Raw genomic sequence first — 20,091 nt, forward strand, 5'->3', positions numbered from 1 at the left:
AGAGACTGCATAAGCAACTTGCTGCTCAAGAAGAGGAAAAAAAATGTAGAGCTTTTTCATTTGGTTACAAAGTCAATTATAAGAATAAAATACAAGAATAGAAAACTTGTGTGGAAAATGTTATTTATTGTAAAATTTTTCCCTATATTCCATAGACATCTTCAGTACAAAAATGGAACAGCAATTAAACAATAAGAGAGAATTCTAAAAAAAAAGCACTACCTTAGTAGCTCTTTTGCTTAAGAAAAAGTCAATATTTTTCTAACTAAATAATAATTCTATATAATTAAAGTGAGGAAAGATTAGCAGATTGAAAAAGAACTCCCATAAAGGAGATAAATGTAGATTTCTGGGTCTATTTAAATTAGGACAATGGAGCAATATTTCACAATTTCTTGATAAAGATGATCCATTAAAATCAGCTTTTAAGAAAGATTCTTGTCTTATTCCAGAGAACTCTATGCTTGGAGATTTAATGCCCAGATTTAACATTCATTAAATCTGGGCTGTTCAGGATTACAGTATTTGACATAAGACTTATGCTGTTCACAATGAACAAAAGCAGATCTTCCAGATTGTCCATAAGATAAACCACAAGAACCACAAGAAAAGTAATCTGGTATACAGCCAGAAAACCAAGAGGAGAAAACTACTGTCCTTAGGAGATGCGAAAAAGGTGGAAGTTTATCTGACTGGACGAAAGGCAATAAAAATGTTCAGAGGTTTTAAAATTTTCACTATACGCTCAGAAATTCTTTGCATGTAAGGGAAAGGAATACAAATGATTTTCTCGAGTAGAAACAGCAGGGATTCTATAACTGCAAAATGCTTTTTTAATGAAGATTTCACTAAAACTATTTGATAAGAAAGTTAAGTTAATATGTTCTTTAGATGAATATCTATAGAAAGAATTAAGATTTATATATCAAATCACCATTTATACTGTAGATGCCTGTGAAACAGGCAAAAATTTTACAAATAAGCATCAAGATTTTCCATGCGAGTTTTCCATTCTTGTATTTTATTTTTCATATGCCTATGCATGGTATTCCAATTTTGAAACAGAATTAAATTATACTTGCCAAGAAATTATATTCTTGTTTAATCCTTTACCTAAATGTAAGCAAAGTTTACATGTGAAGTCTTTTCACAACTAGGCTACTTATAGAGAGAGAGGGGATTAATTTCACATCAACTGCCCTAGTATCCCATAATGCAAAACATACTTCATTTTGGATGTATATATTGTTATACATGGAATGAGCCACTATCTGGAATGGTTTTGACCTTTATAGAGGTATGTTAAATTGTTGGAATATCTCTCCAAAAACTCTGTGTGATCCACAAGATCACTCTAAATCTCACTGGGTGACCCTAAATGATCACCACTGAACTCATCACTTCTGACTTGAATGACTGCAAGACAGGAAACTCAGTGGTGGCTTCACTCAATGATAAACAAAAACCCGATGCCAAGAAGAACACCTCTATTCCCCAGGAAGAAAGCAAACCCAAAGTGGAAGCCAGATCCTTTATTGAGGTGAAAAAATAAAGGGGTGTTCATCATGAGCCTAGAGTAGTTGGGTTACAAGAGAGCCTGATGAGGTCTCATAATTTGGAGCCAGACCAACAAGATACAAAGCCTGAATTAATGCAGATGTCATATATCATCTATATAAAAGCAGCAAAAAGGTGCATCACCTTATTAATTTTTCTGCATTAATTCAACCTTGGTATCTTTCTGGATCTTTCTTCCACTCATGAGACCTCAATAATGGTTGAAACCAGTCTGGGTAGTGGCACTTACCACAGTGCATACTGACATCTGAAAGGAAGTGTGCTTTGTATTATGGGTATTAAGGTCAACAGCCTTTGCATACAAGCAGCCTAGTCATGAAAGATGAAACACTTGTTCACAATTGGGTAGAGGGTTAAACAAGAATATAATTTAGAAAAAAAAAAAAAAATCCTAAAAGGCATACACAAAAGCTTGTGCATGTTTAATAAATACAATGATGAAACTTTCTGACTTATTATTGTAAAAAGCTACCTCCCCCATCTATCTATCTTATTTTCTCTTTTCCTTCACCTTAAACATAAGAGAATGCAAAACTTCTCATTTTGCATGGGCGTATTTCGTCAGAGGTGTGTTCAAGATATGCTCAAATGTAAACATCTGAGCATATATCTTGAACACACCATCTGCTGGGAACAATCTAGCAAATCTGCATCTAAATGAAGAGAACACCAAAACTACATATTTATGAATCAATACGGAAAAGTAGGCCATCAAACCATGATGGAAGAAAATTACCTCAGAAAGATGTTAAGGCATGACAGACTATTTGTGAATCAGCAATGCACTACAGAATACTCTTAATTTATATAAATTTGGCTGAAAAAACTAGCAAATACTGTAGAGACTGCCATCCTCCACAAAAAACAGCAAACTCTTCATCCTCGATCCAGAGGACGTCAGGACATTAGGGCACTTGCTTGAATATTTTGCATTCTTACCCATTTCTGCATTTTGTGCTTTTGTGATTGTTCTAATTTATATATCACCTAACTGCTTCAGTAACCAAAAGTGAAATATTGGAATTAAAGTATTTGCTTCTTTCACTTAATGTTATGCTGATATGGGTACAAGAGTGTTTAGTAATAAGACATGTATTTGTTGTTACCAAGGAAATTATTATTATTATTTTTTATTAATATTAATTCTGACATTTAGCTAGAGTATTAGTTAGATAGAAAGTTTTATTCAATGTGGGTAGTTGAGTGTGCATTGTTGTGTATTTTTATATTAAATTATAGAATTAGTACTTGTAGTGATATAAGAATGGAGGTGGTTGGCCAAACTTTGTCTAATTTTGATATGAGTAGACTAATGGGAGAAAGAAAAGGATGGCATGAGAATTTCTCAAAAATTTGAGCTTATTTGACAGGAACATGTCTTAAGCATTAGATTTCTAGTAAAGGATCAAATGAGCTGACATGGCAAATGGTAATTTGAGTGCAAAAGGATGCATCTGTGAATGGATGTGATCGAGTACATGATGGTAAAGTAATGGGAGAGCATAAGAGGGCCATAGCAGTATAGAAGAAGTATGGAAATCTCATGGCTTTGACAAGTGCTTAACAAGGTATCAGGAAAGGTAAGAAAGGAAATAAAAATACAAGGGGGAGAGGGGGGATAGAGAAAGAGAAAGGAAGGTACAAAAGAACAGAAAAGGGCAAAAAAAAAAAGGATTTGGTGATATACAGTAATTCAATTATTATGAGTATGCTACATGAACAAACAATCAAGGCCTATTTCCTAGGAGCAATGATTTGTGACATGATTAAGACAAAAAAAAAAAAAGAACAAGTGGAAGATATGATTGTACTGGTCAAAAACAAATTAAAAAAAGAGATAAATATGGTATAACAGAGGATGTGAAAAACTTGTTAAATGAGGCAAAAAAAGAACTGAAGAGTTAAGACAGTGAGCTGTGATTACAAAAGACTATGTAGAAATTGTGTGGCATGTTGACATATGAAGTATGTTTTTGATGATAGAAAGGATGTGTACTTACATGATGGATTACACTTAAATGGATTTAATGTTATAAATTAAAAACCATCACACACACGCACGTGCGATTGCAAAACCTATAGCAAACTATTGGGTGTGTGACACAACAGGTAGTTGTTTAGAAATACTTCTGTTTAGTGATGACAAAATGGCATTGTTGTGTCGCTTTCTTCCTTATCACAACTATTTTCACCTTTTATGCTATATCTCCGTAATACACTCTATTGGGTAGCACATGGTACCTCTGAGGGACAATGGAATTTCCTTGAGAACGAGGCAGTACCAGAGTATCAGAGTTTCTGAGATTTACCTCTCATAAAACACCAAGAAATTTATTTGTTTCGCTGCGCCACTTAGCGCTATTAGATTATTAATATTAACAACCAAGAGGTAATCTCAGGACAGTACTTAATGATACCTATCACCTCTGCAGACGTGGCCAAAATATACCCTTTTCTAATATCCCGCATAGGTTCGCATTAATATTTTATAAGAGGTGCATCGGATTCCAGAAATCACAGAAAGTCTTTGTTAGAATCAAAAGCAAGGTTTATTAATTCTCAAAAGTAGATACACTTAATAACATTAATTCAAATCCCATCTTAAGGGAGATCCACACCAAGCATAAAACATTCAAACACTACTATTATACTTATAACATATTATGTAGCAGCTATCTAAAGTAAGAATGCATTATTTATGTATTATTATCACAGTTATTCTAAAACTCCGTAGGTCAGACTACTCAAGATAACATTCATATCTTTCACAATCTCTTTATAATTTGTCAATTCATCACTCTAAACATATCCCTAATTTCAATATAAAAGCGAACTCTAACACATCGACAGACAATAAGACTAAATTCAATATCCTTCTAAAGTGATAGCAATACAACCTTATCCTATATCATTAATGTTCCCTTTTATAACATATTAACGTGGCACAAATCTTTCATTCACATTCGGTAAAACACAAACAAAGTCTACTTATCTTCCCCCATGGTTCTTTGTTACATCAGAGGTTCACAGGAAACTGGCCTTCTGTGGACAGCAGGACTTGCTTCTTTTCGCAGAGAATGTGGCTGCCGAGACCCACGACTGCCTTAATTGAAATCCCCCCAGTATGGGGCACTGGCACCCTACGCCACCACAAGAGACGAGCACACAGGAGATCCAGGAACAAAAGAGCCTTGTTTCAGGGTCGCATGACCCTTATATTTCCCTCTTTTCTTCTCGGCGTTTCTCGCCCTATTCGATGTCCAGCGAACTCTCACATGCTATTACGTCACGGCATCCATCCTCTCCCCCGCTATCACACATACACTGACGTCATGTTGTTTGCTTGGGGCGAGCCACTCCCTCGCGTACAGCTCCGTGACCTTTGGACTTGACTCCCCCCCCCCCCCCCCCAACTGTTGAATTTGTGCTTACATTCCATAATTCTTTTATACATGTTAATTTATAGAGCTCTGGTAATGTTTTACATTTTCAATATTAATTTAACCTCATTCGCGAATAGCACAAAATATATACTTATTTAACCTTTTCATAACAGAACATACTTGATATACATATAACTTATTTTATACTTAGAGGCAATTTACTGTATTTATCTCCCTTTTTTTGTTTGGAAAAGCATGTTAGATTGTGATAAGATAGGAGTTCATAAAATTACACTCTATCACAATCCAACCGCATATAATTAGGGAAAATGAGTGACAGGGTGATGAGTTCTTGGACACATGTACTGAAACATGAGACACTGTTATGACAAAATGAGAGAGATAGAATGAGTGAAAAATAAATGTAGGTAAGGGATAACTGTGAGAATGGTAGGAATAAATGTGCCAGACAAAAGCAATGACTGAGTTAATGAAACATGGCTGTATTAACTCAGGATACTTTAACTACTCCAATTTTAAAAGTTATTTGAATATGCATTAGACTGGTGGTCAGATATTATATCATGCACGTGTACTAATGCCAGAAGCAGCAGGAATAAAGGTGATGAATTTCTTGTAATGGTAAATGATGCAGGATCAAAATTTATTGATAATTGGTGAGTTCTCGCTAAGAGAGAGAGAGAGAGAGAATGTCCTTGATGGAATAGAATGCAAAGGGAATAGTTTATTCAAGGAAGGAAGATAGGATAGAATAGAAAGGGTATGGAAGTATTGCACTATTGCAGAGAAATTAAATCCAACCAAAGTAGAAATCAATACTGTTTTTTTTAATAATGGTTTCACACATTTAAGGAAAACTAGAATGTATTTAATACTTCTCTATATTTCTTCAATGTAACATGAGCATCATTCAGGGAGAAAGCAGAAGAAATTAGCCTGCTCCACCTTTGCAAGGAGTTGCCCGGTATTGTACCACTTTACACCAGTCCTGAAGATACTTTCAGGCGCAAACTCTGTTTGCACACACTTGGATAGAAAGGATTAAACTAAATTTATTATAGTCTGACCAAGTGAAAACTATACTTTCAACATCTTTCTCTAAATCCAGAGTAATTTAATAAAAAGGTGGCACACCGTTTGGCAGCTCCTATAGGAGGAGATGACCTTGCTAATGTCTCTGCCTGGTATCTCCACTTGGGCCTGGCTCCCACCGAAGAGACCTCAATAAAGGTCAAAACTAGTCTGGGTAGTGGCCCTTCCCTTAATGCATAACATTATACATATCCGCAAGGAGATGTGTTTTGCATTATGGGAGATGCTGAGATAGGGGTGGTGTTAGCTTGCTCCACCTTTGCAAGGAGTTGCCCGGTGTTGTATCACTTTACCCCAGTCCTGAAGATACTTTCAGGCACAAACTTTGTTTGCACACACTTGGATAGAAAGGATTAAACTAAATTTATTATATAGCACTGCATCCTGTCCAAATGGCAGCCATACTTTCTGTGCTCTAGCCAAAGCTATTAGCTGCAACTTCTGATAACCCTACCCCCACCATTATTACACCCAGATTGTACGATTACATCATCACCCACAGAAAAAGTCAACCTCCTGACTTCCTCCCCTTCTTGTATAGTACGATCAGTATGATGTTCGTCTATCAGACTATTAACCATTATAATGATACAGATGATGTATCTGACTGCCAAAGAACAGGTCGACCATGCATGCTGCATTAGAATGCAACGGCTTGTGAGGGCGGTGAAGGCATGCCTCTGCCGGAATCATGTGAAAACACACAAAGTGATGCTGCGAAAGATGAATGTTTCGCAGCGATCAATATCACACGTACTAATTGATGACCTGGGGGTGAGAGCCTGTCGTCGTTCTACCGGACACGTCTTAACACCACAACTTATTCGGCAGAGGGTGCTAAATCAAAGGCACTTCTCTGGTAGTATGCAAACAACAAAGATATCCTTTTCACAGATGAGAAGATTTTCACTAATTGAAAAGTCATTTAACTGCCTAAATGATTAGGTATATGCCTGAGATGGTCACACAGCATCTCAAAGAAAATATACAATATAAGATTGCACTGGGTTATGTACTGAAGAAGGGAATTATATATGATTTGCAAAGTTATGAACAAGGGGTTGCTGAAGGAATGTAGAAAAATACTTAATTGTGAAATGGAAGGACCAGCATGAACAATGATATGAAGCATCTAAGTAGCAGCAACACACACACACACATGCATACCTGAAAAAAAGTGACAGATCTGTACTTGGGATTTCCCTTAATATCACAAAAACTGGGATTTTAACATTACTTTTTATGAAATCACAAAGAATTAAAAATAAGAACAACTGATGGATTTGGTATCAGCTGGTAGCTTCTTCAGGATTTAAGTATGAATTTCAAAATGCGAAAAATATACTTTACTTTAAATATACTTAAACTTTAAAACTAAATAATTAACCCTTTAGAAGAGCACGATGTGCATTATAGACTCTAACTTGAATTTATTTTATTATTGTTATTTTTTTCTGTGTGCATGTGTTTGTGGTAGTCTGTTATAGCAAGTGAGTCTATTATAATGGAGTTTACTACAATGAGAATTGATTGCATGTTTGAGCTAAAAGTAACATAGACAATATTCAGAAATTAAGAAATAACCAGAAAACCAAGGAAATAAGTTTTCCTTTTTTGGAATATTTTTTTCTGTACACTTGTTAAAAATAAAAATAATTAAAAGTAGGAACATCATCATCACAGCTGTTTCAAGTTACGTTACTTCTGAGAACTACAGAAAATTTAACTCGTTATTATTTTATTGACCTCAATGACATCAAAAGACTCATTGCGGGAGGTCCTAGTCAACACCCAAAGTTTGTCATACCACTCCTTAAATTCATCCTCCATTTTCATGTTTTCCACCCTCTCAGGCAATGCATTGCATGCTCCTACCACTCTCCATGCAAAAAACTTACTTACCCTTTTGCTCACTACTTCCTGTAGCAACTTCCAGAGATGGCCCCCTTGTCTTTGTTCCTTCCCCTGATTCTACCATATGAAAAATTTCCCCAGTGTTAATCCAATAATATATCCTTCAACAGCTTAAATTTCTCAATCATAACCCCCTCCCTTTGTCTTCTATCCACAAACTTCTTAAATATATTTGTTTATAGAACAACACCAACATTTTAAACCAGCAGAAAACAACCATGATGAACAGCTGATAAAGATTAATAATAATATAAATAAATAAATACATAAATAAAAATTCTTACTCAGTATGCCCTTGAAATACACTAACAGAATGGATAGCCTCCCGAAAATCCCACAAGCGAAATGTTGTGTCTTTAGCAGATGTTACCACTAATCTTTGTGTTGGATGGGTGCTTGTGTTGGTTAATTCCTGATCGTGCCCTATTGAGGAAAAAAATAGCTTTGAGTGATCTGTAACATAATTAGACCTTCCCCCCCTAAAAAGTCTGCCATATACCACTCCTTCAATCCCTTCCCTACCAACAACATATCTCTGGTTGAAATGTTGGAAGGGTGATATTAAAATATTACAGCCTAATGTACTATATAAGCATAACAAAATTTTTTATTACAGTATATACGAAAATATATGAAAATCTTAATGTATAATGAAACAATACCAAAACATATGCATTTTGGAATGCATAAGGTTGCTGCATGCATGTTATTATAAGTCACTGTTGGTACAGTACATCTGATATGCCAGCCTATCTACCAGCAGGCCAGGCAGACAGTGTACTCAGATGTTAATTTTGTGCAGATTCTTCACCCAACAGAGCTGTGGGCTTGATCTCCATGTAGCATTGATATCATGCTGCAATAAAATAATAATAGGTTTTAATTCCCACTCCAAAAAGGATGTAAACTTGGTGTACATTTAGCATCATGGATGGACTAAGTGTTAGATGATCTAGACTTATCAAATAATTTCATTGGTCACTTGAGGGTTCTAATAAGCAGAATGGTGATTTCACACCAAATGGCAAAAACTGACTACCCGAAGACTTTCACAAGATAACTTTTGTCTTCTGGTGCGAAATCACCACCCTACTTATTAGAAAGGGGCCCATGAAAATGTTTGATAAGTCTCTAGATCAGAGTATCCAGATAATCTGGCAGTAGTTCTTTAGAAAGTGAGTTGGGATTAACAAACTTATTACACAGAGGGCTTCACTTATTACATAGTATCATACTTATTTCCTATTATATTCCAAGAGGAAGTTTTTGCAGATCTTTTGCAATTTCTGCAAATATTACCCTTTAGATATTAATTTATGTTGAAAATGACATTGAAAAAAATTATCCTGATATTGCAGTGCATCTATTACCAGTACTGGAGAATTTCATTGAAAGTGGAACAACTAGACAAGCAAAGCATGCACTGTACTGTGCATCAACCAAAGAAGAAATTTTTAGAAATATGATAGAGCATATGAAAGAACATTTCTCTCTATTTCTGTACTGCTCTTTTTTTTTTTTTTTTTTTTTTTTTTTTTTTTTTTATGTTTGAGATGTAGCTTATCTCCGTACAGATTCATTTGGAATACAAGTGGTGAAAAACATTGTTTCTGAGGTTGTTGTACAAGGTCTGTTGATGTTAGAACAGGACATTCCAAGAGGTAGAATGTCTTGGGGCCAAGTTGATTCCTTCCAGAAGAAACTAAAGTTAAGATTGAAGGTATAAAGCTTATGGTATGTTGGTTAGGAGTGAAAAGTAAAAAACAGGCAGCCTTTTCAGCATTTCATCTATTAAGTGCTGTTATACTTAATGAAGGTTACCTCATGGAACAACAACATGTAGCTCCTATGGAGAAATCCTGACTTCAGTTAACAGCAGATACTTGCATACTGAAGTTATGTTATGAATCTACCTATGCTGATATTCTGAATTCTGAAAACAGATTATTTTCAAATGTTAGCCTTTGTCATTAATGACAAATGCAGTGAAGTAAGAACCAATTTTGTTCTGAAGCTACATAAAGGTCTTATAACTCTGAAACTGCCACTGAACTTTATAGCAATTTTTAGTCTAGAAGAATTAGAACATATTAAAGAACTGAAATTCCAGTTTAAACAGTTTTATACTACTGAATATTAATAAATGCTGGGATAACTTAAAGCATCATACAGTTATTTCAATATTCAAATCTTTTTCAGAGAAACTATTCAGTACATCCTGATTATGTTTTATCATATGCCATTCATCTTTTAGCCCACCATCCATTATTTAAAAAATCAGATGATGTGAAGTGTCTTACCAAGTTGAAAGAATGTCTGGTTTCTTATGGAGACTTTAATCATAAAATTATAGCTTAGGTTTCTTTAAAAGGTTAACAGAAAATATTAAGCAAACGAAAGATACACAGTCACCCGATGATAAAATTGCAAATATGGTAATTGCAGTTCTCTTGATATATTTTATTTTCCAATGTATTTGCTCATTGAAATTCCTGTTGTTATTGTTCTTATTCTTGTTGTTTTTCTTACTTCGGTTTGAATTAGCAAATTAATCAATAGCTCCTGGTATATAGTGCTCTTCAATTGACTGATATAAATAAGGTGAACCAGCATGAACAAGCTCATGCATGCTCACACAAAACATACGAATTTATATTCACTTAGCATTCATAATATGCAAGTAAAATTAATTTTTAGTTGTACACATTTTATGAGGATTACTTTTATAACATCAGCTCTTTTTTTTATACATTTCATTCATATATTTTTATTAAAAAATATTCATGAAAGAAGGTAACTTCTGCTATCAGTTATCAGTGATCTGGAAAAAAAAACTAAATGTGAAGAGCGGTCCATAAAAACATGGAGAATGTATCTACTGTTTCAATAATAATATGTTGTAAAAAGAAACATTTCAGTGAAGAACAAAGAATAAGCAAGTTATGCAGCTTTTTTTAATACTTTGTCATGAAATTTAAATTATTGTTATTATGAAATTTACTTTGTCTCCACAAAGAAAATAAAAATTATATTAATAAATCATTTTATAAAATTTTGATGTTATTACAAGTTTTGTAATGGTGACTGAGAATACAAGAAGTAGATAATTTCAAGTTAATTGAAATTTCTTTCATTTCTTTCTCTCCTTGTCACTTATTGACATAATCATCATTAAATCATTATATCAATAATGATTTCATGATGGAGGGCAAGGCTTCACTTAATTTTGATCGGCATACAAGGGGGGGGGGGGTGGAAAGTTCTGATAAATGCCTAGAGCAAAAATAATTAATTTTATGTCTTCTTATATATCCTAAAATAAAAAGAACAAATTATTACAATTTGATGAAACATGGGGGTTAAAGGATTTTGAAATACAGTCTTTCTTGTGGTTATATCAGTTGCTATAATATCATTTTTGTTCTGAGTGTTTATCAGGGCTTTCAAGACCCCCCCCCCCCCTCATATATCAAGAAAATGTCATGTTTCAATGTTGATAGACTGAAAACATATAATTTTTTTTCCCCCAACCTGAAAATTTCTTTTACACATTTTTCAACCAACCTATAGAGGGCGGGAGGGTACCATTAAGATTAACCAGCATTTTAAGCAAGTATGCACATACACGGACGTTAATGAAGAAACATAACTTGTAGCAACAATTGTGAACTTGTTTTGGTTTTGGCTGTTGTGGAGAATGTTGGTTCTTTTAGATAGGAGAGAGCAAAAAGTTAATTAAATGGAATTGGAGACCTCTCTGAAAGTATTTTGTTCAAATGATGAATGACTACTAGAAGATAAAAATAATAAAAAATTAGTGACTGTGATTGGTTATCACAGTCACTAATGACTTCTGGTGCTATTGTCTCACCTTCTGGACCATTTAAAACCATTGGAACATTAAGAATTTGACACATGCTGCACCATCTGCATGTTTGTTTAAGAGGCACAAAGGTGTCAGCATTTGTGATCGAACACCCGGGCTATTAACGTGAATGTGATGCAATGTCTACATGCCAAAAAGTGTCCCCCTTCATGAAGCATCAATGTATTGTGTTTAATTTTAGGAATCAGGTGAAGCCAGGAAACAATTAGGGGAGTCTTTAATAGGAATAAATGCACAAATATATTGGTGATATTGCTATTCTGTGGATGCGCACTGCACGCCCAGAATATTTGCTCCTCCTGAATACATAAATTAAAGTGAGATTTTATTTAATATTACTGTGTGCAATCATTACATATGAATATATTTTAATGTAAGACAATAAATTATGCATTTAAAGAAAATTCTTTAGTATAACAATTAAACAAAACTAAACTTCTTCAAAACTATTAATAATACATCATTGTACTTGTCCCATTAAAGATATATAGGCAGATTTTCTAACCATCAATTTGAAATTTCAGTTATAAGCATATAGCCTAATTTTCTGGAAGAACAAACTTACCTGGAGGAGAGAGAGAGAGAGAGAGAGAGAGGGGGGGGGGGGGGGAGGAGAAAATAATGTATCTCTAATTGTCGCTTTCAGCAATCTCAGATGGAGATGAAAATATTCAGAAGAAAACATGGTTTTGTGTAGATGCAATACTAATAAGGATATACTAAAATCATTACTTTTACCATTTGTCAATTATAATTATCTCTAAAAATCACATAAGACTGCCAGAAATATGATAAGCAAGCTATCTTTACAATGTTTATGTTTTTTTTTCATGCAATTTTCATTATCACTACTTTCTAAAGTTTATGTAACTACTTGACAATTACATCAATCCCTCGATTACAGCGCCTAATGCGTTTCTTTAAAACAGGAGCATTAATCAAAAATGCACTAATCGAATACAATAACCTATGGGGAAAAGTATAATTCGTTCCTCAAATTTCTTTCTTGAACCTTCATTTTTTTATAAAAGAATTAAGGTATGTCTCATGGCCTAGTTAAAGGAAAACCATGAAGCTGAAAAACAATAAAACATATTCAAAATATAAATTTTATTATTCTACTTCTTAACAAAGAATTGACCTAACGTAGTTTGGTGGGCATTTTGTTTCTTTTTTTCATATAACCGACGGTATGGCCCTATTCCCTCTTTTACTCTTCTGCAAATTTTAAGCATTGCTGCTTAAAATTCGATTGTACGAAAAATATTTTCAAATTGTTTCTGTGAAATCTCTTTTGGCTGACTATCAGCAGTTAAATTTTCTTCATATTCTTTGGGATATTCTCGCTGTACATCTAAATTTAGCAGGTCAGAATCACTGAGTTCTTCAGAATGAGATTTAATTAACACTTGGACATTATCACTGAAGGGGAGAAAGAAATGATGGCATACGAATTAGTCGCCAGCTCGCGAAATAACATGCTTTATAGATAAAATTTCCCAACTGTTATACATGCAAAATAGTTACATCTTTAAAAACTACAATGATCATAAAAAAGAAGTTAATTTTCTGACGTGTAATAATAAACAACTTATCACAGAAGACGGATTGATTACCCTATTATAGGAATGGATTCTCCTTTTTGTGACATGAGCAGAAGTGTCGAAGGGTCTCGAATCTGTGGGCGTACTATAGCAGACGACATAAATTTTGGCGATAAAAATTTGGAACATAGTGTACATGGAAGTAGTGTAGTATGCTATTAAAAATAACTTTATAAAATGTTCTAAATCGTAACTAAATTATTTCATTCTGGTGAGTGATTTTTTAAAATAATTAGCCATAAAAATGTATGGATAGAAAATTTTTAAAATCTGTAACATTTATTTTTAAGATGTATACGGGCATACTAATCGAATTTCGGTATCGAAAAAAAAATGACCCACTAATCAAGGGATTACTGTAATTGAATGCCAAGGCAGATAGATGAAGCTTTACTAACATATCCTCTCAAAACTTGTTTACCAGTCATTTCTCATTCAGGTCCAGTAATGCTACTAATGTTCAGGACTATAGAAATACTAGTCAATAAATAAATAAATAAATAAAATTTATAGAAAAATAAACATTAAATATATATATATTTGATGCAACGGATTTACTCAGGTATATGACATAATTAAAGGAATTTAATGACCAGGAGTCAATAGATACCAAAAACGATCAAAATAGGGAGGCTGTTCAATAAGTTATAAGACTATATTTATACAGAAAACAGATTACCTTTAATTGTCATCATTTACATGGTCTTTTTCGAAGTAACTACCGTGAGACACGATGCATTTGTCCCAACGTTGCGTCCACTTCTTAAACACATGTGAAAGTCCGTTTTTTGAGAGTTCTTTCAAAACCGCCTACGCAGCTTTTACACATGCTTTGTTGCTTTCAAATGGTGGCCCTCTTAGTGGTTTCTTGAGCTGAGGAAACAGCCAGAAATTGCACGGTGCGAGATCAGGACTGTATGGAGGGTGTGGTAGGATATCTATGTTGTTCTTTTGCAAAACGTCCAATACACCACCAGCAATATGTGGCCTTGCATTATCGTGCTGCAATAAGAAGCCATTCTTCAGCAATGGACGCTTCCTTTTGACATGCTGTACCATTGTCTGTAAAACTTCCGCATAGTATGAGCCGTTTACAGTATTCCCGGGTTCTACAGCATGTTGGTAAACAATGCCTTCGTAGTCAAAAAACATTATGGTCACAACTTTACCAGCCGATTTTACAGTTTTTGCTTTCTTGGGGATAGGCGAAGACGGATGCTTCCATTCACTACTTTGTTGTTTCATTGTAGGGTCATAGTGATACAACCAAGCTTCATCTGCTGTAATGATGCGTTTTAAGAAGTTGTAGCCTTCTTGTTCCAGTCTTTCTTTCCATTCTGTGCACACATCCACTCGATGCTACATTTGCTTCGGTGTCAAGAGTTTGGGAATCCATCGGGTGCAAACACGTTTCAGTCCCAAATGTTCAGCCATGATTGAGTGAACACTTCCCACAGAAATATTCAGGACAACATGCAGCTGGCATACTGTAATTCTGCAATCCTCCTTGATGATAATCGCTGCTGTGTTGTTCATTGTCTCTGTGATGGACGTTGAAGATCTTCCACAATTTGCCTTCCTTCCTTAAAAGTTATATGCCAGCGAAAAACACTTGCCCTCAACATTGCTTCATCGTGGAAAGCTTTGCGTATCATGTTAAAAGTGTCCGACACCGATTTTTGCAAACGCACACAAAATTTAATCGCATAATGCTGTTCCAAGAACGCTTCCATTTCGACGACTGGTCGCGGATCGTAGGCACGCCGAAACAAGCTTGTGTTGAGTCACGTGACACTCTGGCACATTAGCCCGTATATGCCATCTATCAACCTCTTTTGTTAATACAGACAGCAACATTTCTTTATTTCAGAGAAATTAATATTGTGATGAGTGGTTTCGTGACAGTAAAATTAGTCTTATTACTTATTGAACAGCCCTCGTATATATTATTTAAATGAAAAAAAAAACTAGTTTCATCTTGTTAGAAGACTCCATCAGGTGTATAATATAAAAAAAATGTACTTTTTTATGATATACATCTCATACTAACATCTGAAGGCATTCTGGATGCCACAGTTGGGCATGTTCATGTGGGCATGAGACTGTGTATGCCAAAGTTGCATAAATGAAGAGTGACAATCAGATAGCTTATAGCTAAGGTTATTATTAAGATGGACCAGGTTGAGGATAATTTCTGATTCCACAATTCTCTTTAGATCATTATAGCATCTCAAAATGTTTTTTCTAATTTGCTCCAGATCACTGAATTAGTGACAGAATCTTCATCATTTGATGTGCAGAATTATGAACACGATTAGATAGTGCACTGGTTCTGTTTCTGCCATCATCATCAAATTCCTGCCATGTACCCTCAAGGAGTGTTCAGGATATGATAGTACTACATGAAAAATTTACATTACTAACTTCCTATCTACAATTTTTCTCCACATCAGTCTGTTACTTGTCAAGACTCCAACATTATCAGATCTTATATTTCTATCATCCAAGGCACTTTTTACCATATCAATCCACCTATATCTTGGTCATTTTCCTGCCAACCTGGCAGAGAACACTTGTTTTGTTATACCATTCTGTTTAAGTGACCATACCACCTGAGATTAGCTCTGCTAATGCATTCCTGGATACTGATAATGTAAAGTTCTTTCCTAATATCCTCATTTTTAATATGATATTGCCATTGATGTCATCTGTTCACGCCTCTAATCTTTCTCAGGAATAAATTTATATGGAATAAGAGAGAAATTAGTCAAAACACAAAATTAGCTGTATACAAGACAGTGTTCAAACCAATTTTAACTTATGGATCTGAGAGCTGGGTCAGAAGTAAAACACTTGACTAGAGACTGCAGATATGAGAGTCTGCAGTCTCTAGTCAAGTCTCCATATAGATTTATTCAGTTGACTTCCTACCATACCAGCTTTGTTGATTCTGTTGCTTATTTCCATATTTAATTTACTATCTTAACTAAAAATCGTGCCTAAGAAGCTGAAATGTTTTACTTGTTCCACAGGTTCTCCATTCAAAAAGCAGTTGACATTTCCAATGCTTCTGCCTATTTTCATTATCTTTGTCTAGTTATTGCTGACCTTCATACCATATCTATTACAAAAGTTATTCAATTTAGTCAGGGAATCTTGCAGAGACTTGTAGTGGATTTATTTAGAAGTATAACATCATCCCCATAAAGTAAAGAGCTGAGATTACCATCTCCAATTTTGATATCAGGTTTCATGCCGCTTTCCATCATAATGTGATCCATATAGTTAATGATAACAGAGGGGATAATGTACATCCTTGTTTGACACCAGATTTAACATTAAACCACCTTCCTGTACTTCATTTCAATTCTAACTGCTGACTTACAACTCAAATAAAGACTAAGTATTGCTTGATATAATGCCCCATTGACAGCATATAACAGTAGCGTATTGAATAGCTTCTCTCTTGGCACCTTGTCATATGCCTTTTCCAGATCTACAAAACTTAAATACAGATCTTTGTTATATTCCCATGATTTCTCAACTATTTGTCGTAAAATGAAGATCTGATCCTGACAGCCTCTATTTGGCCTGAATCATGCTTGTTCTTCACCAAGCTTTTCTTCCACAATTCTTCTCAACCGTTTCTCAAGTATACTGGCATAAAACTTACCAGGAACACTCAGTAGGGAAATACCTCTGTAATTCTCACATTCAGTTTTATTTCCCTTTTTATATATGGATACTATGAGAGCTCTACTCCAATCATCGGGAATTCATCCCTCTGTCCAGGCCTTCTGAACTATGCACTGCAGCCACCGTAAGACTTTTATACCTCGTTCGAGAGAAGAGAGAGAAACAGAGCAAAAAACCCCAAAAGTGAAAAGCCCCTCTGGTTTGTTTCAGTCCTTCTTTATACTATATCCGTCTTTGTTCTTTATGAAGCAGTTTTCGAGATTAGCTGTCAGCATGATGATGATGTCATGATTGTTCCATCCATTCTTGCTGCCTTTTTCTAACATCGCATGATCTTGCGACCTCTTGTTGTTGCTTCGTCATCGCGATAATCTGGGTTAATCCCTTCCTTATCATTTTACATACAGGTCAATTTACATTGATTTTTTTGCACTTTTACAGCAGAATTATTTACTCAGTTTAGTACAATATAATTTCCAAATTCAAAATATTCAGAAAACTCTGTAAAATCAAATGCAAAAATTTTAACAAAATTTAATTATGCAAGAGATTTTAGAGTTTAACTACCAGATGTTGCGGTGCACTGTTTCCTCATTTCTGTTTAGATTTTATTTTTTGGATCTCCTTTTCATCTTTGGCATACTTAGGAGTAAGCTGGGCCCTCACAATTAGAGCATTTCAGTGTTTTCCATTAATTGCCTTTATTCTTTACTGCCACATCAGATGGCAAAGCCACAACAAGCAGTTTGAGAATGACCATACTTCTGACATTTAAAGCAACAACACAAAGGATTCAAGATGTAGAGTCTAACTGGTCAGTTTAGATATCCTGCTTTCACAGATGTCAGGGGTTTAGGTGTGTTGAAGGTAAAGATGATATTCTTGGTGGGAACCATCCCTGTGTATGAGTATTCTCATCATAGCTATAACTTTTTGATCTTTCATTTCAGAGCAGATCTTTTCATCAGAAACACCAAGGAGATCCCACTCTGATATTATGTCTCCAGAAAAGTTTAAAGTTTTGAGAGAGTGTGTGTGTGTGTGTGTGTGCACGTGCGCACGCGAGTGGAGAGATTATTGTAATTGGCATTCCCAAATGATGTTTCTTGAGGTAGTCTTTCATATTGCATTGCTGTTTCAATAAGAATATCTCTTGAATGGAGTTTCTTTACTGATTTTGGTGTTTGTGCCAACCCTTTCAAACCATTCTGCATGAAACAGTGTTTCTCAACTGCTGGGCCGTGGCTTGGAACCAGACCCTGGCATCAATTATACTGGGCTGCAAGAAGTTCTCCTGGAATTTGTCAATTTAGTTTTCTAAGCATTTTTCGTGAATAAATATTTTATAGTGGAAATATTCTGAGGAGAATAATATTTGTGAATGCGTCAAAAAGCTCAGACCAAGAACACTTAAATAACATCTGTGTAGCAAATGTCAGTGACCAAGCCATGCATTTTTAAACATGGAAGTATTCATGAATTATCATTAATTTTCACACATCAAAATCTTTGAACATTCAGGAAAGGGAATACCGCTGTTTACGACTGGTCATAAAAATTGCCTCTAAGCCGATTACAATGATGGGTGGTGTATCCTCTGTTCTCAAAACTAAACAAAATAACATCGGTGTAGCAAATGTCAGTGACCAAGCTGTGTATTTTTAAACATGGAAGTATTCATGAATTATCATTAATTTTCACACATCAAAATCTTTGAACATTCAGGAAAGGGAATACCGCTGTTTACGACTGGTCATAAAAATTGCCTCTAAGCCGATTACAATGATGGGTGGTGTATCCTCTGTTCTCAAAACTAAACAAAATAACATCGGTGTAGCAAATGTCAGTGACCAAGCTGTGTATTTTTAAACGTGGAAGTATTCATGAATTATCATTAATTTTCAGACATCGAAATCTGTCAACATTCTGTAAAAGGAATACCTGCTCATGACTTGTCATAAAAATTGCCTGTAATCCAATTACAGGCAATTTTTATGACCAATGGGTGGTGTTGAAAATGTTAGTGACCAATCAGCAAGGAAGTATAAAGAAAATTTTTCTTCCACTGAAATTGAAGATCAAGGGTCTGAATCCAGTTCTCAAATCTAGTAATACTGAATACTTTCTTCGCAAGTTCATATTGCAACGTGAAAGTGCTTGTTCTGAAACCGGAGTGCCGTGATTTTTTTAAAAGTAATAGGAATACAGATTTAAATTCTAATATGAATAAGAGACAAGGCACTTTGGTTACTTTTGGTATTAAGAAATCTCTCATTGAAGATGTTTGTGACGGAACAGATAGTGAGTAATCCACCTCAAGCCTACAAAGATCTCCAGGATGTACAAAAGGAAGGGAAAACTATCAGCACACAGGGGAAAAAGTAATACTGAATACTTTCTTATAATCTTCTTCTGCAGCTTCTCCCACTTAAGTGGGTTCACTGTTGATAATGAGTCTCCTCCACACTTTACTGTCTTGGGCTGTCACCACATCCAAGTTCTTCATCCTCAAGTCCTCTTCTACCAGCTCCCTCCATCTCTTTGGCCGCCCACGCTTCCCCCTTCCTTGCACATCCATCTGCATGACCCCTCTTCCCACATATTCGTCCTCCCTCCTCATCACATGACCAAACCATCTCAACCTTGCCTCCTGTATTTTTGCTCCTAAGTTCGTAACTTTCACTGTTCCCCTGACATAGTCATTTCTCACACCCACCTAAGCATTCTCATCTCTGCTACTTCTATCCTGTTGATGTTATTTTTCCTCAGGGCCACAGTTTCTATAGCATATGTCATAGCTGGCCTCATTACTGTCCTATAGATTTTGCCTTTCAGATTGATCGGCACCCTCTTATCGCATAACACTCCAGCCATCTCCCTCCAGTTCCTACAACCCGCTTGTATCCTGCATCCCACT

At 35.2% G+C, this 20,091-nt stretch overlaps 1 protein-coding gene across 3 annotated transcripts in view; it reads right to left on the reverse strand.

Annotated features, from left to right (window-relative positions):
* The window catches only part of Wdr37 (WD repeat domain 37), a 277,960-nt gene that overhangs the window by 65,456 nt on the left and 192,413 nt on the right, over window positions 1–20,091 (reverse strand). For all 3 annotated transcript variants that reach the window (XM_090412382.1, XM_090412380.1, XM_090412381.1), the window contains one exon: window positions 8,273–8,411. In XM_090412382.1, coding sequence (XP_090268508.1) covers window positions 8,273–8,411 — 139 coding nt within the window. The remainder of the gene's footprint in view (window positions 1–8,272; window positions 8,412–20,091) is intronic.

This window comes from Typopeltis vanoorti, chromosome 22 (assembly GCF_054136105.1).
Source record: "Typopeltis vanoorti isolate ZY-2024b chromosome 22, IOZ_Tvanoo_1.0, whole genome shotgun sequence".
Taxonomy (NCBI): Eukaryota; Metazoa; Arthropoda; class Arachnida; order Uropygi; family Thelyphonidae; genus Typopeltis; species Typopeltis vanoorti.